The sequence below is a fragment of the Passer domesticus genome, chromosome 4 (genome assembly GCF_036417665.1).
Source record: "Passer domesticus isolate bPasDom1 chromosome 4, bPasDom1.hap1, whole genome shotgun sequence".
NCBI classification, from domain to species: Eukaryota; Metazoa; Chordata; class Aves; order Passeriformes; family Passeridae; genus Passer; species Passer domesticus.
Genome location: NC_087477.1, coordinates 76,143,513 through 76,169,771, shown reverse-complemented (window position 1 = coordinate 76,169,771; position 26,259 = coordinate 76,143,513). Strand labels below are relative to the sequence as shown.

At 46.5% G+C, this 26,259-nt stretch overlaps 1 protein-coding gene and 1 long non-coding RNA gene across 3 annotated transcripts in view; one reads left to right on the top strand and one right to left on the bottom strand.

Moving 5' to 3' along the window:
* Nucleotides 1–6,821: 6,821 nt before the first annotated feature.
* LOC135299618 (uncharacterized) lies at nt 6,822–9,293 on the bottom strand. The gene is made up of 2 exons (XR_010361585.1): nt 8,359–9,293; nt 6,822–7,958 (listed from the first exon to the last, which is right to left on the bottom strand). It is a non-coding gene; the product is annotated as an uncharacterized LOC135299618 (long non-coding RNA).
* A 10,530-nt stretch (nt 9,294–19,823) lies between these two features.
* Nucleotides 19,824–26,259, top strand: part of FGFR3 (fibroblast growth factor receptor 3) — a 55,716-nt gene continuing 49,280 nt past the window's right edge. For both annotated transcript variants that reach the window (XM_064418921.1, XM_064418920.1), the window contains exons 1-2: nt 19,824–19,959; nt 20,152–20,383. In XM_064418921.1, the coding sequence (XP_064274991.1) occupies nt 20,203–20,383 (181 nt within the window). In that variant the 5' untranslated portion in view covers nt 19,824–19,959; nt 20,152–20,202. The remainder of the gene's footprint in view (nt 19,960–20,151; nt 20,384–26,259) is intronic.

Below are 26,259 nucleotides of genomic sequence, written 5' to 3'. Positions count from 1 at the left end.
GTGCTTGTATTTCTAGAGTTTCATCTCAACAAGGATCCTGGACCCAGGAGAGGCAAATAGTGCTCCTACCCTATAAAAAAGGTACAGGGGGCAAGAATGCAGTCCAGTAATTATAGAAACAGTCTGGAGTCAGAAGGACTCTACTACAAGCAATTAAAAAGAAAATTAAGCATAAGAAAAGTTTTCTTTCGGTTTTATAGCTAAACCCACAAATAGAAGGAATACTGTACTGCTGAACTCGAACAAACAAGCATGCCTGATTTAATGAGCAAAATGAAGGGCCTGTTTTATGGGATATGTAATATAATAGTCCCATGGTAAGGGAGTCTATTTCTCCACTGCTCTGCACTGCATGCAGTTATTCCAAGTGGTGCGAAGTGGATGCAAAACGTTACCAAACCCAAATGTCTTCTTTTTGTCCTCCTTCACTCCTCTCCTACACCCCTGAACGTATGTGTGCACCACTGTGCTGTGTGTGGATCAGCAGATTAAAGGGAAAGGACAAGTATTGTGGTTAGGAAAGGAGGGGAAGGGAAGGAGGCAGGTTCTGGATTCATCTCCTTGCCACAAACTTCCCGTATGATCCTGGCTGAGTCAATTTTGACAGGAGGTGTGATGGCAGAGCTCTGGCAGAGGTCCAGAGGTCCCAGTTGCTAGTGAGGATGGGATGCAGGGGACTGGCAGATGTGAAGCACCAACACCATGGCTGAGCCATGCATCTTCCCACTTGATGCTCCTTAAGTGCTTCTGTGGAACTCCAACTCTGCTCTCAGGGACAAAATACCATTCATGTGACTGTAGCCATCAAGGCACTCAAATACCCCTACAATGGGGGTGCACCAGAGTTTGGAGGCCAGTTTTGCTGTTATTGTGGTCTATGAATAAAAACTACTATGGTCAATGAATATAGAGACAATAAGCAGAAGGTTGGCAGCAGCAAAGATGCAGTCCCAAAAATTCCCTGGGGGAGCTGCAGACAGCTGGGCTCTCCCTCCATGCCAGCAAAGACCATGGATGTCCATCTGTGTGAGGGGCACCATCACACACAACACAACCTCATCCCTTCCCACCACACCCCTCCTTGCATTCCCTAGGCTCTCTCACACCAGAGTTAAAAAACCCTAACTATGCTTGTAACCCCCCCAACCACTGCCACCACCCTTTGTCCCACAAACTAATCTGTGCTTACTTGCCCAAATGTTCTAAAATAAAAAGGCAACTTGTTGTTTATAAATGCAAAAGAAAATATATGACTTGTTTGCCAGGGTCTTAAGGGAAATAGTCTTGAGGCTATATAGCAAAAATTATTTCCAGTTGACTCCTTCCACCCCATCAGTTTCAAAGAACCAATTTGTTGGCTACTTTGTTTTTGCTTTATTCAAAAAGAAAAGCTTTTTTTTTTTTTTTTTAATTATTCTAGCTCTCATATTTCATGCCATTCTTCTTGTGGGCAAGAGCAGAGCAGGGACAATACCAGCACAGAGAAGAGAGAAAGGTCTGAAGAGCAGCTGGGTACGAGTGAAAGCAGTAATCTTCAAAGCTGGTTTTTGTCTCTCGTAGCCCGTATGGTTCAAGACACTGATCTCACCCAGGGTCATGCTCCTGCTCCTTCTCTTCCTCCTGCCTCTTCTCTCTCAGTTTTGGGTGTTGCTGGTAGAGGCTGCCCTGTTAGAGACAAAAATCCCAGGGCTGCCTGTCTCTGGGCACAGCAGGTGGTGAAGCTCAGAGCAACCCTGACTGCACTTTCCAAGGTGGTGACACCCCAGGGCTTTCCCCAAAGATGGGTTTGGCTGCCAGAGCGGCCAAGCAGCCAGGATCAGCTCCAGGCAGACAGCACTGCAGGCCTTGGGTGCCACGAGGGTTGTGGAAATGACTCAAACACAATGACCACGGGCGGTTTGGATGGCAACCCAGTCTAGTGGAAGGTGGCAGGGGGTTGAAACAAGGTGATGTTTAAGGCCCTTACAACCCAAGCCATTCTATGATTCTGTGATTGCAAACCAGCTAAAGCTGCTGCTCATCAGCAATTTCTCAGGGATACCAGCAATCTCTGGAGTAACCAATCTCACCAACCACATCACCTCCACCCCTGGGAAGTGCCTTCCTTTGAGCTAGTAAGAGAGCCACCATCCCCACCAGGTTTGCTGGAGGCTGGACTGTTGAATTTGGCACTCATATCCCCCAGAGTGAGAAAAAAAACTCTCTGTAGTGCTTGCAGCAGAGGTTTTAAAGGCAGAGCTATCCACTGTCCTTGTCCTGGGCCAATGCAAAGTCCATTTCAGAGGTGCCCAGCTGCTCTTCCTCCCCATCTATACAGCAGCAGCATCCAGAGCTGATTCTCAGAGATACTGTAGGGCATTTCATATTTGTTTTATTCTGGGCTGGGTTTTTTCTTTTCAGTAACAGCAAGTAAATCAGAAATTAAAGATTTTGGAAGATTAATTTGCTTGCAGATTCAGGGTGATCTGGGCTAATATTTTGAGCCAGAGGGGGGAAATGAAAAAAAAAAGGAAACTAAGAGAATAGAGTGGGAGGAGAATTCTGAAAAAAATTTCAAAACACATTGTTTCAAAATCTTCTAAACAAAATGGGCTGGGTTTTTTTCTGAAATACAAAAATGCTTCATTTCGACATTTTCCCATTCGGTCTCAAAACAGCTTTTTTGTTTTCCAAACTAATATAAATCAAAAGAAAACAAAGTTGAATGAAAAGGTTAATAAATGCAATAAAACATTTGGGGTTTGGACTGAAGAAAATACTTGGTCTTGACCCTACAGGAATCTCTTCCCTTTTTTTCCCTCAGTTTGCCAAGAAAATGCAAATAATTTGTTTTGGTTTGACCTGAAGCAATTTATTTATCATTCTTGGAACATGAAACACCATTGTTTACCTAGATCAACTCATCAGCTCCCTGGCACCCTTTTCTTGGGGGAATTAAGGAGATCAAGGGGATTAAGAGAGACCACATTGAGCTGCTGCCAGGAGGGTTGATGTGGGGTCTGGGCTTTTTGATCCCAGGAGAAGTGCTTAGGTGCTGTATTTCCCACAGCGCCCTCAGGAGAAGAAGCAGATGTGGGGAGAAGTGAGATTTTCTATTAGACTAAAATAAAAGATTAATGAAAGATATTATCTACACTCACAAGACTTACCTTGCCTGGAAGATGAGGCATGGTCACTGCTAAAGCCCAGTTCTGTCCCAAAGGACACCATAACATCCTGACAGAGTAGATTTTATGGGCTTTGGAAAGAAAATCAGGATGGACAGGTTTCACAACTTGCCCTCTGAGAAAAAAGGCAGCAAATCCTGTCCCTATCCATACATTTGAGAGCTGTCAGACAGACAGACAGACATGGGAACAATGTGGAGGATCCTAAAGCAGGGCTGGCCCCAGGTTGAGCTCCTCGCTGTGCCATGCCAGGGGCTCCTGCATAACATGTGATTGATTTTGGTTGCGTAATGCTGAGCTGTAAGACCTCATCAGCTGCTACTCATTACACAGGCACAGCCCTTCTTGAATAGAAACCATAGCAGAAAATAGATCTGGGGATGTAAAACCTGACATCTTGAATTCATAAACGGAGCGACAGCATTCTTGTTTAGAGTCTGAGGGTGGCCTGTTCTGAACTCGCCTTTTTTTATACCAGATGAGTCTAACCTCAGAGTCAGGATGACTCCAGCTCGTATCATTAGCCTAAGGCAAAGAAAAGACCATGTCTCAAGTCTCAGGGCTGGAGTCTCTACAAAGTGCTCAAGCGAGGGACACCGAGTCTGATCCTGCCATCTCAGCAGACCCACTGACTCTCCTCAGCAGGGACAAAGGGTGCCAGCCCAGCCTGCAGTCAGACTGTCTTCTCACACAGATATCCTAATCAGGAACCAGTCCCAGCCACTAGAAAGAGGCAGAAAATAAACCAAGAAATCACTCTCCTCCCTGCCCCACTACCAAATCTGTTTCAGTTCTGAAAGCAGTGACCCAGAGCTGTGTCAAAGAGAGGGACAAGATCAACTGTTTTCATTAGGCACTGGAGGGCCTGGGGGAAGGACTCACTGACCTCTCACGGTCTTCTACAATTTTTCAGTCTTCATAATTTTCTTTACAGTTCCACATACTTGTTTCATTTAGATGTGGGTTTGGGGAGATTGGGTCGTTATGCCAAATCTCCTGTATGAGCCCTGGGAGGACATCTGACCTCCTTTCCAAACCCATGATAGTATGTATTGACAGACCCACAGTGCCAGCTTTGCTGGAATAGAGTTAATCTTCATAGAAGCTGGTATGGGGCTGTTGTTTGGATCTGTGCTGGAAACACTCTTGATAACCCAGGGGTGTTTTTGTTATTGCTGCCCAGGACTCTCACACAGCCAAGGCCTTTCCTGCCCTCACCCCACCCCAGCAGCGAGGGGGCTGGGGGTGCACAGGGAGCTGGGGCAGCTGACCCCAAGTGACCCAAGGATATTCCACACCACAGAGATGGCATCAGGCTCAGTATATAAAGCTGGGGAAGGAGGAGGAAGGGGAGTTGTTTGGAGTGGTGGCATTTGTCTTCCCAAGTCACCCTTACGTGTGATGGGGCCCAGCTGTCCTGGGCATGGCTGAACACCTGCCTGGGGAAGTGCTGAATTTATTCCTTGCTCTGCTTTGCTTGTGTGTGGGGCTTTTCCTTTATCCATTAAATTGTCTTTATCTCAACTCATGAATTTTCTCCCTTCTACTCTTCTGATTCTCTCTCCCACCCCACCAAGAGGTGAGTGAGCAGCTCTGTGGGGCCGAGTTGCTGGCTGGGGTTAAACCATGACATCCATTCATGATAGTGAGATACTTACATAGTGGTGCTGGACATATGAAGTATCCATCTGGCCAGCAGGTATGGACAGTTGCGGGAGTAACCTGAGAAAGTACTAATTCATCTCAAATACACCCTGTCACTGTCCCTAACCTGCCCATATCCAATGGGATTCTTCAGTGCATCCACTAACAACAGTGAGGCTTTCCCCTGCAGCTCCTTTTGCAGCTCCTTGTGCCCTCTCCACACCACGGATCACCCTTTTGCAGATTCTTTCCAAGATGTCTGGCAGTGCAAGCCCTTTCTCACCTACACAGTGTGAGGGAAGAAATCAAATACGAGATAAAAACACATCCTGTGCAGCAGCCTGGCTTAAGCATGCTGTCACCAGGCCCTGTCTATTTATTCTTTGTCAGCTCTTTCTGCTTGCTCCATCTCTTCTCACATATTTCAAATCTGCGTTTAATTCAAGTATTACATCCATTTATTTTCTTAATACTCTTATTCCCCTGAACCATGTTTTTATGCGGGGTAGCCGTCTCTGGAAGCACAGTGCTGAAATAAGGCACTTATTGGCTGCAGCTCCAGGGATTTTAACCGGATATCTGCCTTTGTTTAAATTAAGTAAACCAGGATGTTTCCTAAACACCATAAGGACAGAAGTTTAGACTTCTACTGAATCAGCTTTTTGACCTAAAGCCAGAAATGCTTCAGTCAAGGACATCCCCCAGAGGAGTCCAAGAAGCCTGAAAATCCCCTTCCATCAGGTCCAAGGGGCTCTGTGACTCACTCTGTGTGGATGCCAATCCCAATCCTTTGGAGGGGATGCCTACCCCTATAAAGTGTCTACATGTAGCCACTCAAAACTACATGACACACATCCCACTTTTCAAATGCATTTTTGGACACAAGGCTGTAGTTTGTATACTTAGAGGCATACTGACTCATGCTGCCCAGTGGAAACAAACCTGCAGCCAGTGATGGGGTACAGCTTTGGACACTTCTGCAGAGCCATGGGCTGATACCTTCAGTTTTTATTGGGTGAGGAGTTTCCAAAGTGCTCAAAGGTGGACATTATGGTGAACTCAAAGCAAAACAGAGATTTCAGCACTGTTTCTTACACTGACTAACTTTCTGGAAGCCTAGAAGTTAAGTATACAATTCCCATAAGCAACAAATGGCAGATGGACATATCTTCCGAGCAGATCCTCTGAAGACTGGAGAGTCCCAAAAGCCAAGCATTTAAGGCATCTCTGCATCCTCAAACTTGCATTTTTATTTCCTTCTGAAGAACCAAACCATGATGGCCCAGATGCAGAGGGATCCAAATGAATAGGAAAGTATCAGTGTATCAAAGAAAACTGACTGCTGCAAATATTGACTGCTGGGTGAAGAGGGAGGGTGAGTAATTCCTATCAGAAATTGGTTAAATTATTGGAAATGCTGACAAAAGCAAAATGCACAATAAACTATGGTTGTTCCCAGCCAAAGGCTCAAACAGAGCTTTTGCTGTCCTTCAGCCACAGGGCACCGACAAAACAACCCAGAAACTGCTGATGAAATTAATCATTAATTCTCTTAATTAAACAACTGAGAAAAAGCTTTGTAATCAAATATCCACCTTCCTTTTGTCAAGAACAGCTAACACTTTTGCAACACAGGGTTTGGAGAACAATCTCTGAAGGTCAGTTTTAGATTGAACTGACTCCTATTTGAGGCTCTGAGGTCCTTCGCTGGGTTGTTTCCCTGTGAGCTCCACCCATAAACCATTACTGGGTCTTTACTCTTCCAGACTCTTTCCCTAGAGTCAGCTGCTCTATTTAAGGAAAGAGACACTTCTCTCTAGGAATGATGTTAGTAAAATATGAACCAGCAGTCCTGACTGTTGCATGTCTACAGAGGTCACTGGCTTTGAAGGATTTGTTAAATATGTTTTATTTGTCTCAGGTAATGCCATTGTGGTGATTCACCCCGGTTTTGTATGCCAGCAAAATGAAGGAGCACTACTAATGTTTTACATCAAGGTGCAGAGTGCATCTTTAAATGCCTTCACACAGACAACTAACATCACACAAGGTTTTTTTCCTTCACTTCTCCTCCTTGGCATTGCCCAGGACTTCATCAGGAGAAAAAGCACACATAGATGCAACACAGGCCTCATGTGGCTCAGCAGCAGTGCCCTGCATCACTCAGATTTTACTAGCAGCATAGTTTTTAGATGAGAGCTGTACTCACGTATAAACAGAGCTCAAAATGTTGTCCAGATCAGCAAAAAAGGAAGTTAAATAATTAGCTATTTAAAAAAAGAAAACCTAATGAGAAGCCAGGTAATGCCTAACTGAATGTGATATTAGAAAGCAAAGGAATCTGAGTGAGGCAATTTACATATCTTGGCAGCAATGTGCAGCTCAGTAGGAATGTCTGGAAGGAAATCACATCCACAGTCAGCACAGCAGTGTTAACCAAGATTTGAGCCTCAAAAATCTACAACTTAAATTGCCATCACTCAGGCTTCAGTTCATATGTTATTCCCATGTTAGCAAATGGGTAGAAAACCAGAAAAAATCCTCTGAAGGTCCAGAGAGCCAGCCAAAGGACTTTGGATGCAAACTCCTTGGGAAGAATGATATATGACCGAAGGAGTTTATTTCAGACAGTGCAGAAGTTGATCAAAGGCTCTGCTGTAGAAGAGATAACCTGTAGACATACCTTGAAGCAGCTTTAAACATATAATTAGCAGCAGCCTAAGCCAAAAGCATAGCGGAGTAACTACCCACACACTCACCTCTTCTTTGGGGGGGTTTTGTCACTACTTTGGACCTGGCTGCTGCTAAAATTATATGGTTTGGATTAATCTGCTCGATGCTTCAGCCACAACAGCGATGGCAGAAAGGACTCTCAGAGTTCCGAGATTCCAGCATTGCCCAGTACTGGAGAGGCACACAGCAGATATACGCCAAAAATGAAAGCAGAACATCTGCAGAGGTTGTCTTGCCACCAGGCACCTGGAAGGAGGCACAGATGGGGATGGCTGTAACACCCTCCTCAAAGGAAGAGACATTCAAAGAGCAGCTCAAGCCAGACAGGACTGACTAAGAAATTGTCTCAAGCACCCGATGGTGAGGGAAGCATCCAAATTCAGTTTCTTCAGTCTTGTAAGTGGGTAGCAGAAGCTGAAGACAAAAGGAAATAATTAATTTTAAAGCTTGTTTCCACTACTGTCCTTCAGTGCCCTCAGAGCTAAAACTAAGTGACTGAAGTGCAGCTGGGAAAACACAAACCAACCCAAAACCCAGTCTGCTTCTTGAAAACATCACTAGTAGCTGCTTATTTGCAACTAGTTTGAGAGTTTAAAACCTGCTGGACCCCAAGGACGTGTCTGCATGGATGTAATCCTGCTCCCAGCTGCTAGAGCTACCTGCCTGGTCCTGTTCACCACATCCCTGGAGGAGGACCCAGCTGTCCAGGCACAGGGCTGGGAGCAAAGGTCCTCCCCAGCCCTGCTCTGCAGGATGGCCCTTGAGCAAACGCACTTTCAAGGGTGAATGCTGCTGCCCGTATCTTTTCTTTCACCTCTTTAATCTTATCAGTCTGCCTAAACCTGGTCTAACAGGCCATCCAAGGGACAGCGATTGCCTCCGGGGTGGACATGCAGAGGGGAGAGCCTGCCAAGTATGCAGATGGTTGTTATCTGCAGCAGCATTGCTGCGCAACAGGCTGGGCCCGACTCGCCTCCCGCCATCTCCTGAGAAGAGTGGAGCATGTCCCAAGAGCACAGCCTTCCCATCCTTCAGCCTTTTGAATTCAGCCTCGGCAGAGGCTGCCTTTGATCAGATCATCACCAAACCCTCCCCAGATTAAATTCCCTCAAGCAGATCCTCAGCTGTGGTAAATCAGCGCGGCTCCCCCAGGGTGGATGGAGGATGGCGAAACCCCTGTGCCTGAGGATCCATCCAGCCCTCTCTCATCCAGATCGAGCATTAGTGATAAATGCAGCTGGTTTCAAATGCCTTTGTCTGCCTGCTGGAAGAATGCAGATTGTGAAATGGGAATTTGCAATGCTAACAAAATCCTGAGGAAGGGCCTCAGAGAAAAATAACTGCAAACAAACATGACCAAACCCTCTCCTGTTTAGAAGATTCACAGCATCCCAAGGAGGTCAGAGCAGAGAGTCAGAAAACAACTCCACTTTCTGAGGTAGGTCTTTGGGCAAAGAACACCTGATATTGCAGAGGGACTTGCTGGCTCTTTTGCAAGGCCCTGAAGATTCACACACCCATGATGGAGTTGTGCACCATAGAGGTTTTGGCCTGCCCTGTTTTCTCCTCACATTTTCATTTACTCTGGACACAATCCTCACATTTCTGCTAAACTCTGGTATTCCCTTGGCATGCTGCACTGCCAAGGTGTAGCATTGCACTGGGCAATGGAAATGATCCCTGTGAAGAATATATAAGCAGAGACCTTCACTCCATGCTTCTCCATTTTCTTGCACCTTCTCTCATTTCTGAGAAACTCACCCTCAGCTCAGCTCCTCCGTCTGCAGTCTTTCATCTGGAATTAAAAATAGAGTTGCTGTAGGCAATTTCTAGACTCACTGTGAATATAGAGAGGTGAGATGTGAAAACTGACTTTGCACCAATTCTGGCCCAAATTCCCTGAAGCTCAGCTCTTGCATTTTCTGCCCCAGTGAAAAGGCCATACTCAGAGCTTCGAGGAGGAGAAGGGTTACCTTTCATTGCCTCTGCACAGAGCTGCAGTCTTCATGCCTTCTCTTTAAGGTTTAACATCCTTGGGGAGTAAAAATTACGATACAGACCAAGGAGGGAAACGCAGAAAAGAGCAAGTACCAAAACAAGTACCACCAGGTGTACTAGAGCAAAAGTGACACATTTGACTTAAGCAAGGCATGATCTCTCCTGCCTCTTCTGGGTCTGCAGAACTCAGGATGAATCCCCCACAACTCCTTACCCAGATCCTCTCTCAGAACAGTCCTCAAGACACCCTTGAGCTCCTCACTGCCATGGGACAGGCAATGCCCTCTACCATTTTTTCCCCACAAATAACTTCTAACTTGAATTTTCCAGTGGTGACCTGTGGTGTCAGGGCACAGACAAGTCCCAAAACACAGAAGCTTTGTATAAATAAAGATTAGTCTGCAGGTGTGAAAATGGCACAGCATTTTTATTCCCTTTCACATGGGTCATTGCAAACACACCAGTGAGGCTGAAGCATTTCAAATGAAGGCAGAGAAAAAGACTGAGTGCAACAGAATAAAAGAAGCCAGTATAAGGACAAGTGGTTACTGCATATAATAAGCAAAGGAAAAATAACATTTTTCAGTCTTCCTCCCTCCAGTATTTTTGACAAGGAAGAAGCTAAAGTCTAAATATTTCTCTTTTTTTTTCCCCAAGCATCACAGTCTCTTGGCAAAATGAATTTCACCCTGAAAATTTAGCTGACACCAATTAAATTCACAGATCTCTAGTTTTCCAGCATCATCCACCTCAAAAAAACCCAAACACATGTGACATTAAAAGTGCTGCAAGAGACTCTTTGATTTGGAGAATTTTCCTTGTTCACTCTCAGGCCTGACTATATGGTTGGCATTTCAGCATCCTTTTCTAAAGGCTAAACACCCCCAGCTTCCTCAGCTGCTCCTCATAAAATCTGTGCTCCAGACCCTTCCCCAGCTCCATTGTCCTTCTCTGGACACATTCAGCACCTCAGTGTTGTGCTCAGTTCACCCCTCTTGTCGTGAGGGACCCAGAGCTGGACGCAGGACTCAAGGTGTGGCCTCCTGGGAGCAAGCATCCTCAGGAGAAACACCTTTTCCCTAAGGTACATCCTGTGTTTCCACTTGCAGGTAGGTTTTTCTTTGGCTTTCAGCTGGGAGGTTAATTCTGATAAGCCACAATACCTTGTTTTAAATTGTTTTTATTACCAGTTTGACACATTACACTAATATTTATTTTTCAAATCATTCCATGAAATACCTTACTGATACAATTGAAATGGATATTAATGGGTATTAACTTAAGGTTTGGTCTCCTCTGGACCAATATTCACCTGGTATCTCAAATATGTCCAAGCCTGCTTATGAAAGAAATGTTTTTGAAAGCTGAAGTGAGGTAGAAGAAAATACAGTATATTTCACACATAGTGAGAGAGCAAGAGAACTCAGAGTTAGCATATGAGTCCATTTCCTGCCACCAAACTCCCGAATGCTCTTTTAATTTCTCTGAACACAATATTCCTCCTACAAAACCATCCATAACCAGCTGTTTATCAGACTTCAGACCTTCCAGTAATGCTTGCAATTTCCTGAAAAGTCAACATTTATTTTTCAAGTGGCTGAGTCAGGCCTCGAGTAATTTATTGGCTGAAACAAAAACATGAAGTGAGGCATTTTGAAAGCTAATGTATAACTCTGGGTGATATCCATTGTGCCATAATGTGTTTGAGATACCAGCAGTGATGACCATGATAGTAATCTTCTGTTGTGTTCGTGTTTCATTACTGTGTTATGTCATACACTCCTGCATAGTCAAAATCAGTTCTTTAATTTTGAATCATCTCACAGCACACTGCAAAAAAATGTATGAAATAAAAGCAGCATACTTCAGTCATCTACCATGTCTCTCCATCAACTTTATCTTTATTATCTTTAAGGAAAACTATAATTGGATAATCTTTACTTAATGTAAACTTCTAAAAGCTGGAAGCCATTTCAAGATTGCACAGATTAACTGTGGCTACCTGTGAGAACATGCTTCAACATTTTGATGAGTTCAGGGTGGATAAAATCAAGCGTCTCCAGTATTTACAAAACTATTTTGGCAGAGAAGTGACTGAAAATTTTTCACACAGCCTTCAAGAAAAAAAAAAGATAACTTTACTCTAGTGTCCTTGTCTTTCTTGTTACCCCATAAGCCAGTCATATGGCTGGAAGCAAATAGTGGTTTTAATTTTCTTTGCAGACAGAGTTCTCTCTGGCTCCTGGGTTAACTTTAGCACTGTCAGCTGCAGAGAGGAATATATTTTCAAAGTTCAGATAATTTGATTTCGGTATCCTTTTTACATGTGCAGATATCCCTTGTTATGAGCTGCACAGCTGTCTGCAGAGAAATCAGCCTGACAGTGATTATCCCCCTTCCACTCTGTAGTAAGATACAAACTATTACAAATATTTTTATATTTCTATGGTTTGAGGCATCAACAGCCACAGAGAAAATATGCCCTTTTAAACCAAGTTCCTACTTGTGTTCTCAATTGAAAGAGGAGCAAATATATTCCTGGCAATATACAACGCTTTTGTCTTACCATGGCAAATGATTAATACTATGCCTAAAATTTGGGAAAGGACACAAATTTGCTGTCACAATCAAATGGCTTTTGTGAGCCAGAGTGGATACTGCAGCCACCTCCTTGTCATTACTTCCAAAGTGCCCAGCTTTGTGCTTTTTCCTCACAGAAAATGAGGATTTTTCTCCAGCACTGGGCTACAGAAATTCCTAGGATCTGCACTGTTTGCTGCTGTCACCCACAAGCCCACCATAAGCAATTAAGAAATAATTTCTGGGTAAACAACATTAAGCCTTTTGGCAATTACTGCTATTATGCTGATTCATTTAAAGTCTTTTCTCCCCTCATTGCAACAAGTTCAGAAATTGGTGATTGAGAGGAGTAACTTGATTTTGTCCATTAATAATTGATCCCAGTTACAGCTGTTGTTATACTCCACATAGGGACATCACAAAATAATTGAAAATATCTAAATAATATTTGCCTTCAGCCTTGGAGAAAATGTCTGTCCCCCCTGCCTAGAAAGCCCACATATTCCAAACACTGTAGAGACTGTAGCAGACAGTTCACATAAATATATGGCAATATCTATTGCCCATCCTATTTAGTTACAGAAGAATAAGTAGATAGCAGTTTTCAATCAGTTTCACTTCAGTTTGTAGATCCTTGGGGTGCACTGACTTCTCAATGGTCCACAAAACTTCACAAGAAAAATAAGCATATTGTCAGTAGGCTTCAATTTAACTATATGAGGGGCTGAAGCTCTGCTGGTAAAAAATGTGAATGCCTGCAAATGAAAAAGATTGAAAACCACTGCCTAAAAACCACTGGCTACTCTGGCTGTTTGGGATTTTTTTTTTAAATAAGACTGGAATTATGCTGTAAAAATGCTTTCAGAATGACCTATTTACCTTTCCCTGGTACTGAAAACATGTTTGAGTGGGGTTTGCAATGAAATTGTGATCTTTGGTTTTAATGGTGATGCACAAATGAGAAATGGTGCTGTATGAAATGAAGCCTTAAGGGACCATGGGACCCCTGCCTTGGACCCACTTGTGGCACTTCCAGCCAGTGTCCATGGAGTCAGTGGATCCTGTCTCTCCACAGGGAAGCCTTCAGGCCCCTCCATCATCAGAAAGCAACACTGGAGGCTGATGAAAAGGGGTGAAAAACAACCCCCCCTCATCAACTGAGCATCCCAGGTCCCTCCACTATCAGCAGAGACAGACATTAGAGAGCACTATTAGAAGAAATATAAGTTCAAAAAGTCAGGTTTTGGAGGCATATTGTTCTAATCAACCATAGCTGAGATCCCTCATGTTCCTAATTCAGGCGTTTGCTAACTTCACTTGAAATCATGGGAGTTTTTCAGCCTACATGGGCACCACGGTGTCACAGAGAGAGGAGATGCTCAGAGAGGTTGGGGAGTTTCTAGAGTCACATAGTTAATGGCAAATCTGGGGGTAAGCCTTGGGTCTCCTCCACAAATAAAAAACTTTGACCTGTCGGTGAATCTTTTACAAGGTGCTCAAGATCAGCAGTACCTGGCACCCAGGGTTTCCAAATGCTTATTAATGATTCATCTGATCCACTGACCTGAAGAAAATTAGCTGTGAAAAGCATGGCAAATCCATGCAGGCCTTGCAGGGGTGGTACACTTGTCCCCCAGCAATTTTCTGGTCATGTTTTAAATGAGTCAGGGCTTCCTTTCAGAAGAGATAGAACCAATGTGTTAAAAGTATATCCAATATAATTGGGGCAAAGTGCAATAGAGGACAGAGACATCACCATGTTCTGGAAAAATGTATCATGAGCAATTTTTTCATATAAGAGGATAATAAGGAAGAGAATTTCTATCACAAGAAAAGCTCCCAGCATTGAGTTCACTTCTTTTCTAAGATATATTTGTCCACTATAGGAAGAAAGTGCTCTCATTTATTAAAAACATTAATTTGCCCATCTCTCCCAGTACCACTGGGACCACCACCTGCCCCTGCCCATGGCAGCATCCCAGCTCCTCTGGAAAGGCTGTTTGAACATTGCAGGCTGCACTGCAACTCAAGCAATCAATTCCCTCCCTAGGAAGGAGGCGGCTAGAGCATCGCAGTGTTCCTGGAATGTTTGGAAATACTTGTCAAAACACGACTCTGGTTTCATTGTTAGTTCTATTAACATTCAAACATTTCCCTTGTTGATTAAAGGCATTGGCTCAGTGAAACGTCTTGAAGTCAAGCCTACCTGCCTCCTATCCAATTTCTTATGCAACTCCTGCTTTCCACACCACAAATGTTTTTCCCTTAATGATAAATGAAATTATTTATGCCACAATTACTATGCAGAGACCTTTCAAGGCTGATGGAGGGCAAACCTCCCTGACCACAGGTTGCATTCTTCATTGTGTTTGATCTGGACATCCAGCACACTGCGTGCGGGGAATCACATTCCTGCAAAAGCACAAGATCCCTGAGGTAGTTATCACTTTATTGTGACAAAGTTGGACATGGTCCCACAAGCCAAGCTGCAGACCAGGAGCTGATATTTGGGAAGGCATTTCGCCTTCCTGGGCTTTGGAATGACTAAGCGTTCCACAGGGATAATAACACTTAACTATTCCCTACAGGATTATCTCTGTTTGTAAAGACCCTCAATTGCTTTTCCCCTGCAGAGCTGCTGGACATGCACACTGAATCTGGAATACATATTTCTGTTACTTCTTATTTCAAAGGCCAGTAAATGCTGTGGAGTCACCCAATTCTGTAATTCATCCTGTGTATTTAATATGCTGATACATGTTTGATCCACCCACCCTACCTCTGCAGCAGAATACACCCAGAGCAGAGCTTGCACCATGCCCTTTGGAAAAATAAAGCTACCATGGGAATTGCAAGAAGACAGCCATACAAATCAGGCTCTAGATGTGGCTGGGCTGATGTCAGACTGTGTCTGCACTGGCTTGAGGGAGCATACAGTCTGTATTAAAGCAGAAGTGAGCATGACTGAGTTGTCCCCTTATTCAAGCTTCCCCCCAAGTAAGTCAATCTTCCAGTGAGAAAGAGCTTGCCTAAAAGTCATAGCAATAATGACTAATATTGACCACAATTCTGCTGTCCCTTATAGATGGAAAACCTGAACTTGTATTTATTTTAGGATGTGGCTGCTTGTTCTGAAAGCTCCCATGCCACTCACTACTCAGCCCTTTCCCTACATTGGACTGGGGCAGAACAGGGGAAAACCCCTGGAGAAAGGAGAGCCACCAGGCAGTACAGTGGGGCCAGCACCTGGGGAAGAGTCCAATGTGAGTGAGCTCTGAAGGGCTGCAGAAAAAGGAAGTTTCTGCAACCCCTGCTGCAGGTGAGCAGTCAGGGTGGATGGGCAGCAGCAGACAGCTGCTTTTGGTGGTCTCTGGCCACATCCAGGAGGGAAGACTTCAAGGGCAACTGTTGGAGTCCCAGAAGCTCATCTTGGCAGCGTGTGATTTCTCCTTACAGGCCTTCACAGGCTGGTAAGGGATTAAACAGGCTACGGATTCATTTCAGATGCCCCTCAAAGTGAGGCGCTGAACACACATTTGCCTGCAATATCCTAAGTGGCCATGGCATGAAGAGGTCTGGCAGGCAGCAGTGATCTCTGTCTCGTCCCCTCCAGGCTCCAGCACGCTGCCTTGGTTTACTCCAAGGACAGGAAACACCCAGCCTGTGCAGGTGGTCAGTGACACCTCTGAGAGCCACTTGTGACCCTGGTGCAGTGCCCTGGCTGCACACACACAGCTGCTGTGCTGAGTCAGCATTATTTCAAGGTCTGATTTTAAAGCCTTGCTTCTCACACCCTCCACAGGCTTGCTCCAGTTTTTTCTCTCTCTTTTTTTTTTCTTCTTTTTATTTTTTTCATATTTTTTTCTCCCTGCTTTCTCCAATTGCCTGCTTTGCTTTCCAGGCTGATAAATTATTTTACCTCTGCCAGCACATCCCCATATGCAGCTCTTGCAGAAGAGATCCAGCATGCCTCTCCAGTTCACTTGCTTCTTCTTATTTCACCTCAAATTAAACAACTCACTCCTTGCAGAGCCCTCTATTCCTTGTCTGTTCCATGCTGTTCAGTGGGAAACAAATACAGCAGGATAAGATTTTGTTGCAAGCTGACAGAGGGTGCAGACACACAGAGAGATCCTTCACAAGGTGCTTGACTGCTCACAGTGTTTACCCTGACAATCATTTGGATCCTTAATCTTACCAACAATGACTTTTGAGCTTGAAATTCAATAAACCAGCCTGGAACTGCAGTTGTAAGGGCTGGCTAGCTAATAAAAAGCGGTTTAGCCGTTCCAATGCACCTTATTGATATAAATGGGTAGTGACATGAGCTCTGGAAAATGTACCCCAGTGCTGGCATCCACTGATGCTATTTAACCCTTGAAGGCTAAGGGTGAACAGCTTGGGATTCTACTCATGCACACTGATACTGATCTCTGAACCAATAATTCAATTCAGTTTCATGTGAGCTCGTAGCATTCGGCTGGGCTGAAGGAACAGCCGGTTACAGCATTGTGAGGCCACAACACTCAGTCTGGCTCACAAGTCAGCGAACAAGACCCAGTTTTGATAAGAAATATTTGGGAATATTTATTGTGTGTACCTAACCTGATATGATTCAGCAGCTCATGTGACTGAGACTCTGATCAAACTTGCCAGCATATTAAGATTTGAATTAAAGTTTCACCTACTTCAGTGCTCTGCTCCAACTCAGTATTGATTCAGGAATTGCTTTCTGCTGGCTGAGGAAGCAGCTCCTGTGAGTATCGGATGTATGGGGACACCACACCCCAGTGTAATTTTTGCAAGGTCCTTGTTGAGGCCAGCACTGGTGCCTGAGCCTTCTGGCTGCCATGCTGCATGGTGACAGCTCAGATGTGCAGGGGAGAGCTTTGCACAGTGCATGAGGGGGACTGCAGGGGAAGGGGAGTGATCACAGGCTCTGACAGCAATGTCACCAAGTCTGACATTGGCATGAATAAAGCCTCTCTCCCTTCCTGCCTCTCCAGAGGCTCAGTCCCAAGGGCTTTGGGACAAGCATCTGACAGCCTGTCCTGTCCCCATCTCCTGGACAGAGAGGCAGAAGGAACTGCTTGAAGCATTTACACCTGGAACCAATTTTGATCCAGTTTTTTTGACAGCATCCTTCATGTGACTTAATTTGAGACTATCAACAGGTTGCACTTTCACAGAGGGAGATTAACAGCCTTTCTCTAAGGTAGGGCTTTGAAGAGGCACGAAGGGAGGGAGGGGGTTTAGCCATGCAAATGCCCCCAGGGCTTGAAAGGCTCTCCAAAAACTGTCCCAGGGCAGGCAGTCTCAGTGGCTGAGCCCCCAGTGGGGTCTGGGCAGATGGAGGTGTGTGACAGTGACAGCCTTGGAGCCACTCACTCAAAAAAGGGCAACCACTCACCATCCCTGAGCTGCTGAAAGGGGGTTGATTTTCATCACGGACAGCTTTGGATATTAAGGGGATAAACAAATACAAAGTTCTGGGAAGGGAATTCTTATAAAGGGTAAAAGGAGAACAAACACGTTGGCAGAGAAAGTATCTCTGCATGGAGGGGGGTGCATGCTCCGAGCCTGAGGGGGAAGAAAAACTTTGGGGCTAATATATGGCTTATGGCATCACAGTGCTGAAATAAATGTAACTGTGTTGTGCAGGCTTTACTAGCCTATGTACATGGATTTTTTTTTTTTTTTTAATAGTAAGAAAGTGGCTGAGACACAGTCCAGAGCTGCAGTTTTTGCTGCACAGCACTACATCCTGGGCTCTCTTACAGTGGCCACCACTGTGACAAAGCAGCATCAAAAAAATCTGTACTTAATCGGGTCTGTGCTCCCCAACACTACATGAGTGTTCTGCATGGTTAATAAATGGGAAATCTAAAAATATCCCGCTGTAGGGAAAACTGCAAACCTTGAAGTCCTTCGTACAGGACTATCTCAATACCCATTTGATTTCCTGTTGTAAAGGGCTTCCAAATGTTATAAGCTCTTGGTTTTTTTTCCAAATGAAAACCAGTTCAAAACCATTAAAGGGCTGAGCTAACTTGATCCACAGTGCAGACCTTTACATCTCCCAGCAACCTTAAAACTCTCTGGGTTCAGATCTGCTGTTTCCATCCTGTTACTCCAGGAGCAGCATGAGCGTGTTTACCCTCACCTGACAGAAAGGAACAATCACTGTGGCACTTTTAAAACTCAGTCACAGTGTGAAAAACCACACTGAATTCTCACGGATATTTTTATTTTCTGCCAACTTAGGAAAGCTCTTGGTCCTCCTTTGCTGATCTCTTGGAAAATTGGGGTACTAATAGTAGCAATACTAACACTTAGTAGCAGTAGGAACAATAATGCTACAACAACAATCTTACCCTGGTGGCTTTACTTGAGAGCAGAATTTGGCTCTGCTTTTGCAATTCTGTCTTCAAAGTAATGACGCCAACAACTCCTTGTGCAGTATTAGAATTATGCTGCTGCTGTTTTAATTTTTAGTGATTTTCTGGCACCTCCAGCACAGCAGTTATGAGAGCAAACATCGTACAGCTTGACGTGCTGCCAAACCTTCTCTGTGAGGGTGAAATAAGCGCATTTTATTTATATGTCTGCTTTTCCCCCCATTGTTTTCATTTAAAACCGACGGTGTCACCGGCGAGGGTCTCCGCTGACATGTAGGATTTCCTCGCCGCAGCCCCGTCTCAATGCTTCCCCACACAATGCCACAGTATTGAGATGTCAGAGTCTCTGTGCCTGATAAAGGTGTCAAGAGAGATCCCGGCTGCAGCGACAACTGCGAGCGCCGAGCCCTGCACGGCGGCCGGGAGCGATCCCCGCTGCTCGCCCTCGCTGCGAGCCAGACCTCGGCACTGCCCGCCTTCCCTCTGATCCACAACAACTCCCTTGACTCGTACGCAGGTTGGGTTTTTTGGGCCCCTTCTGGGGGGGCATTTTCAGCTCTGATAATATCTGCGTCTATTTCCAGCGAATGAGCGGCTGTGTCAAGTGGGATTAAAGCGGAGCTGTGACTTCTCTGTATGAGGCAGCTCAGCTCGCTGTCAGCAGTGACTGAGGCATGTCACTTCAGCAGCTCGGCCGTGTCGGGGGTCTCTGAGAGGACCACAATGCCCCGAACCGTAACTGTGATGGTAGTGACTAGATCATTGCAATTGTAACTGTAAATGTGACTAGATCCATTGAGTAGACTTTATTAAAACAGCTACTCCAGCTGGCAGAGGAGAACACGCAGAGCGGAGTCTGTCATTATTCCCATACACAGCGATTATGGCAGTGGGGCAGTGAAGTCAGGCTGCCCCAAGCGGGTGGCTTCACTTCGGGGTACCGAGTGGCAGCCATGCAGGGGGAATGGGTGCATGGGCAAGCCGCGGGCTGACCGCACTGCACGCACAGAGCTGTCCCCACCCCACGGATCCCCCTTCCCGCCGCCTCTCTTCCAGGCGCACGAGAAGGGGACGCGCGGGTGACGGATCCACCGTGGCAGCACCGCGCCAACTTCACTCTCCCGTCTGTGGGAAGCGGGTGCCGCTCCGCCCCGAGGGCCCGGCGGCCGCCCCCCCGCGCAGCCCCGGGGCCGGGCGCGGAGCGGCGCGGGGCGGGCGCGGCCCCCCGCGGCGGCGGCGGCGGCGGCGGGGCGGGGCGGGGCGGGGCGGGCGGTCCGGCCCGGCGGGCGGGGACATCGCGGCCGCCCCGCTCCGCGCCCGCTGCGCGCCGAGCAGACGCAGGAGCGCCGCGGCGGCGGGCGGGCGGCAGCGGCGGCTCCTGCGGGCGCTCGCTCCCTCCCTCGATGCGCGGTGCGCGGCCGGCCGCGGGGCTTGCGCAGGTAGGCGCCCCGCCGCCGCTCGGCGCACGGCTTCGCCCGGCCCCCTGCACTTTTTTACTGCTCCCACCACTTTTTTTCCGCCTTTTTACTATTATTTTTCCTGTTCCTCCTCCGTGTGGGCACTAGGGGCGGCGGGGGGTTTTCTCCTCCTCCTCCTCCCCGCGCTGAGCGCCTCTCTCCCTCTCCCGGCAGCGCGGCGGCGGAGCGGAGCGGTGAGCGGCGGCAGCATGCGGCGGCCGGGGGATGTCTGAGGCGGGCGGTGCGGCGGCGGCCGCGCTGCCCCGGCGCCGCTCCGGAGGCATGCGGGCGGCCTGGGGCTCCGTCTGGTGCCTGTGCCTGGCGGCGGCCGTCGGCGGGATGCCGGCGGCGCGGCGGCAAGGCGGCGGCAAGGCGGCGGCGGCGAGGAGCGGCGGGCAGCCGGCAGGTAAGGGCTGCGCGGCCGCGCACACACACGTGCTCTGCGGGGACGGCTCCGGCCCGGCGGGGTTCGGCGCGGAGTCCCCGTCGCTGAGCGAGCGGAGTGGGGCGGGTGGATGGATGCATGGAGAGCGCCGGAGGCGGCTGTGGAGCGGGAGTTACGAACGCGGGGCCGCGGCGGTTCCACCTCGGGGTAGTCCCAGAGGCGCTCAGGAGGGACAGAGTGCTTTTGAGAGGATCCCTGTCTGCCAGGAGCCCTCTCGCAGCAGGGCAGTGCATGGGACATGCCGTGGGTAGCAGTGGGAAGATGCTTGCGTGCGTGTTTAGCGGCGCATCTTCAGCACTCATCGATAATGCTCTGTGTGTGTCCGGGTGGGAAAAGTAAGGAAAGGTCATTTATATCCTCATCTTGGGAGCAGAAGGGGTGTTGGCACAGCTCCGCTAGGCACCGGGTTGCAGCTGAATGTGCGGCTGTGCTGAGGAGGGATCTGCGTTTCGGGGCAGCCGGTGACCATCTCCCCTGGAGTGGCAGCACCGCAGTTGCAAGTGAGAAAAAGTTAGCGCGTCGGGCAAAAGCTGGATTTTGCTTTTTCCCTTCTTCTTTCCAAGTAATGTACGGCGGGTTTGAAACATCGTGTCTCTCTGATCCGGCTCAGCTGCTACCTGAGTCCCTGTTTATTTTTCAAAGCTCTTTAATGGAAGGGAGCCCCCTCGCAGCCCCCTGTCCTCCGGTTTGCATGTACCCGGCAGAAAGTTTCCATTGTTCAGGAAAGGGTTTGAAACCTGTTTGCCAAAAAAGTGACAGGGGAATAAATGGACTTCGTGGAAGCTGGGGGGTGGGGGGCATTACTTTCATACCCCTTTTGGTTAAAGCTATAAATCACACAGGGGGTTGGGTTTGTTTTCAAGAAAGTCCTAATAAAACACCAGATTCTTAGTGTAACTCGTTTGGCTCATTTTTCACAGCCAAAAGAATTGATTTATGGGGCAGCATCGCGGGGACTTGGTCAGAGCAGATGAGGTCGGCGTGCGGAAGGCGGCGAGCAGCCCGTGCTGGCCGCAGGGTGCGAGTGACAGAAGCGACGTGTCCCCAGCTCTCCCTGGCTTAGCCTGAGGGCCGTGCTGGTGCTGTCACTTCAGGCACAGTCGATCCCATGGGGGAGAGGAGCAGCCTCGGTGTCCGCCTCAGTGGTCCCTGGGCTTCCACCCTCACCTTCAGCCCATAGCTGGGGTCGATGGTGTGTTGAAGTGGTGCTAAACCCCTGCCGTGCTCTAAGATGCTTTTGCAAGTTAAAGCTTTGGGACGCTGTTGGGAGTCCTAGCAAGTGGCATACTCGGAGGTCACACGGAGGGAAACATCCTTCCAGTGCTGTCTGTGAAGTGAGCGATGGGTTGGGATTTCCACGGTCTCCAGTGGAAATCCTCAGGATGGGTTCTCTTATCTCTCGGTCAGCTTTCTCTGAAGCAGAGGTGCCACTGTCAACTCCCGCTCTGCTCCCTGGAATGGGATTCCTCCCTGAACCAGGAGGGTTCCCGTCAACCCCAACCCCTAGCAATGTCTTCAGGAGCTTCCCCATCACTGTGAGCTGTTGAAAGCTCCTGTGGATGGGGACTGTGAGGGGAGAGACAGCTTTCCAGTGGCAGTGGCCATCCCACCATCTTCCGCGTGAAGCCAGCACTGCTTCCCCAGCTCTACGACCCGCTGCCTGTCCGACCTGGGGGGGAAAAGGTTGTGCAAAAGAAACTGTAAAGAATATAAACCTTCAGAGCCAAGTAAAAACACATTTTACTTTTTCAGTCTTTTTGAATTGAATGGTAAAAAGCAAATTCTTTCTCCTAGTCAAATGGGCCATGGGGTATTGGCTCATTACTGAGGGTTGTTGTTCGCTGGGCTTTGCATTTACAGTCTAAGGCCTTATTTTCCATAAAGGGGCTTGGAAGGATTTTTCCCCAGTGATCTAATTCTCCACACGGGGCTGTGAAGGCTATAACAGCTACTGCTTTGTGCCTATACTCAGCTACATAAAACACACATTGAAGGGAGGCATTCTCGAGGTATGTGTATGTTTGCTAATATGAATACTGGCTATTAGCAGAGGTGGAGGGGGTGCAGGTTTTAACATCTCCGCAGGGAGGTGTTCGGCTGTTGGCAGGAAGGAGGCAGATGGCGGGGCTGTTGCTGAATAGAAGCTAAACTAAAAACACCAGGGGCCTCATCTGGGCTGAGTTTCTCTTCTCTCCCGTTCTCGGGGCTGCTGTAGGAAGAACAATGTCAAATTTCCCCCCTCCCTCCTTTTTTTTTTTTTTTTTTTATGAATGAAACTAAGAGAGGCGAGGCAGGATTGAATGTGTATGTCATTCAGGGGCTATGACAGAGATGATTAGGGAGGTCAGTGAACTCCTTTGCAGCCTTGAGCATGCGGTCACTCTATTCAGCAGCCACAGAATAGACATCAATATAAAAAAGCCCGTCCAATTTGCATTAGTATTCAGATAAAGATATTACTTCGTACGATTTGTGAATGTCAAGTAATGCTGGCTGTTTTCTTAGAGAGCAGCCCAACTGAAACAGCAGAATTTAATTTTTAAGAAATTCTGATAACCATCCTGTCTCCTGTAACTGGCTTGTGTGCGTGTCTGCACATGGTACATGTGAAAAAGGCAATTTCTGGGCTCTTTAGGATTTGTGTTGCGCTAGTTAGCTGCTGAGGCTGTCTGAGTGCATTGAAAGAGTTGTATAGAGAGCTGCTAATGTTTGATCAGGTTTGTGCGGGAAGGGGAGGGGAGAGCTCTCCCAGTCTGTCAGGAGCAGGAACCGAAGTTTCCTTGTGCAAGGAGGGGAATTGTCACCCAGAATTAATACTACACAGACAGGTTTCTTCCAGAAGGACAGAACAAGGACCATTTGGGGGTTTTGTTTTAGTTTAATGGGAGCGCATGTACCAGTTCCTGTCACTTTTTTGTGTGGAAAGAAGCGGTGATGTGCTGGCTGCAGTGTTTTTCATGCAGCTGATGGCAACTGGGCTCTTGTAGCCTTCCAGCCTGAACTCAGCGAGGGGTCCAAGGTGTAGGGTACGCCGATCTGTGTCACTCTGCTTTGTGTATCTGAGTGTTTCAAAGTTCATCCTGAAATTATAGGGGTATTGAAGCGAGTGCCAAATGGCACTGGCTGTTCCTGGAGCTGGCCTTGGGGTTTATGCGCTCAAACCCTCTGCAGAGAGTCTGTCATGTATTGATGGTGCTGCTTACTTTGTGCCCTGCACCAGAAATGTTTTAGATTCAGTGGGCAGCTGTGAGTGATAGTTTTGAGATTAAAACTTGATCCATTTGTTCTCATGAACAGCAGCAGCTAAAGAGCTAGTTAAGTCTTTAATATTGACACTGGCCTATTTTGCTACATGCAAATAAATAAAATAAGAGGATACAAACAAATGATAAAACATCACTTATTTTAAAAAAATCTATTTCTTACCTTGCAAATAGTGAGATAGAAACTGAACTCTGTTCCAGTGCAGAGATGGACTCAGTATATTCAACAGTAGCTGTATAACATGATGTCTTCTACACATACTGACAAGGGTCACTCCAATTAAATCTGAGGATTTTTTCTTTTAATAAAGACTTTATTAGCAACTGAGTAGGAAACGTGATGAAACTTGATCTGAAAATTGTGTAGCAAAGTGTTGATCTGCTAATTAAATTATGCAATTAAAGTAAGCCGCTCTGACTGGCATGTTAACTTTTACAACTTCCTCCAAAAAAATTCTCAGTGCTGTTTGGGAAGGTGAACCTGTCCTGAAGCCTGATTGAACATGGATTTTGAAGTTAGGTGAACCCCGAAGAGCTCATGATTGTGGCATTCCTGCTGTATCCAGACCATTTCCATACAATGGGACCCAGTCTGCTGGTTGCACAAAGCTGAAATTTTTTATAAAGCTGGAGAAGGGTTCTCTACCCCAGCCTTACACAGCTGGGAAACAAAATTTTCCCTTTTAAAATAACAGTGGACTTTGATATCCACCTGAATGCTTAAAGCTGTCCTGTGTACATCTGCTATTCACTTAGAGATCCCAAAGGATAGGGAATCAGCCTGGTTTCTGGGCAGTTAATACAATTTTCAGTTTATAAAAGCCTTGGATCAAGGTGTTTCTGACAGTGATCTCTTGTTGGCGTGCAGAGCTGTAGCTGAAGGCATTTGCTGAACCTTAATTTTAGCTAAGGTTAGGGCATGGCCTGCTGGTGGCTTTTTCTGGCTGGTCATTGAAGTGTGCAGGATTCAGTGCAGGAGCCTGAGCAGGAGCCATTAAGATTTCATGGAGAAGTGGCTGTGTTGTCATAGTTTAGCTTTTGGCAATTTTTACTGTATATAAGGTAGACCCATCAGGCTTATAACAAATACGCATATTTATACTGAAAATAGAGTTGAAATTCCCTCTGCAATTTTTCCCAGCTCAACTGAACCTGATACACAGATAAACAATAAATCTGGCTATTTTTCTTATGTTTCCCTGTTTGAATAGATTTCTGTCTTGTCCCTCACAGGCTCGTAATTTTCATGTGTCTTGGAAGTTTTTGTGACTCTGCATATCTGTTTCTTCCTGTTTTTATGACGCTTAAAAAACATGCCAGCCTTGAAATTGCCTGCTGACTCCAAGCCATTGAACAGAGTGGTTTGATGTAGCTGTTTCAGTGTTTGCCATTTCATCTCTTTTAACAGCGATTAGTGATAAACTTGATTGTACATGTACCAGACTGTATGCCAGAGAGGATGGTGCCTGCTAAAAGCTCACCTTATACTGGATTTTTTTCAGCAAATGGGACTCTGGTTCAGCACAACCACTCGTGGTATAAGGCAGCAGACTGTAGGAGGAGTAAATCTGAAAGCACCTCTCTGCAAATGGTGGGCTGAAACCATGTCTGAAGATGCATACAAAGCTGAAAGCATCTTAAAATACCTTGTTACACCCTGAATTTTTTTCCTTGGCTCCTACATAGCTTATCAGTTTAGGGGTTTCCCCTCTTTCGGCTGTTTATCTGGTGGTCTTGTTAAAAAATCCCCCTTTTCTCTGAGGTAGAGCTGACTCCCCAGTGTCTCCTTTCTCATATGCTCAGAGCTCAGGTTGCCAAGTGCCATATCTGTGATTTAAAGCTCTGTATGTGTGAAGAAGGGCTTTTATTCCTGCAGTGAATGCTGTATTCCTGATGTACTTACCCTAAAGTATCTGCTCCTTGGCTTGAATGACCAGGAAGTTTCTGCAGTATCAAAAGCAAACAAGAACTGTGAGATATGGGCTGAGTAAAACCTTTAGCAAACTTGGTAGTTAAAATGTGAAAGGTAATCAGATGTAAACCTGCCCTATTATTCTGATAGGCTATCAGGGCTTTTGCATTCAGGTGGATAGGAACTAGCCAGGAGGTAGATAAACCAATTTTATTTTTTTTGTGCAGTGACACTCAGGTTACTCAATGTAGCAAAGCTATTCTTGAAGAACAGCAGCACAGTCAAATAAGAAAACATTTCTTCAGTAACTACTTCCGTTTCAGATTTATTAACCTAAAAAAGGGGTGGTATTTATTGCAGAGGAGGAGGGAGGGTAGGTCTAGTGTGCTGGCCTTGCTTTCTCAAATCCAGAGAGCAGGGCAAGATAACGAGTTGTTTAAATAAAAAGGTTATATTGAAACTTGGAAGTAGATCTCTTTATCACGCAGAACTGTATGCAAAACAATTGCCATGCGCTTACATGTTGAGCATCTGTGAGATTTTGGGGCTGTGCCATTTCTGCAGGTTGTGAGGGGTTAAGAGAATTAATAACTCAAGAGAGAAGGGTTCCAAGTTTTCGGGTGAGGAGAGGCGGCAGCCCAGGGTTGCTGTCTGGGAGCAGG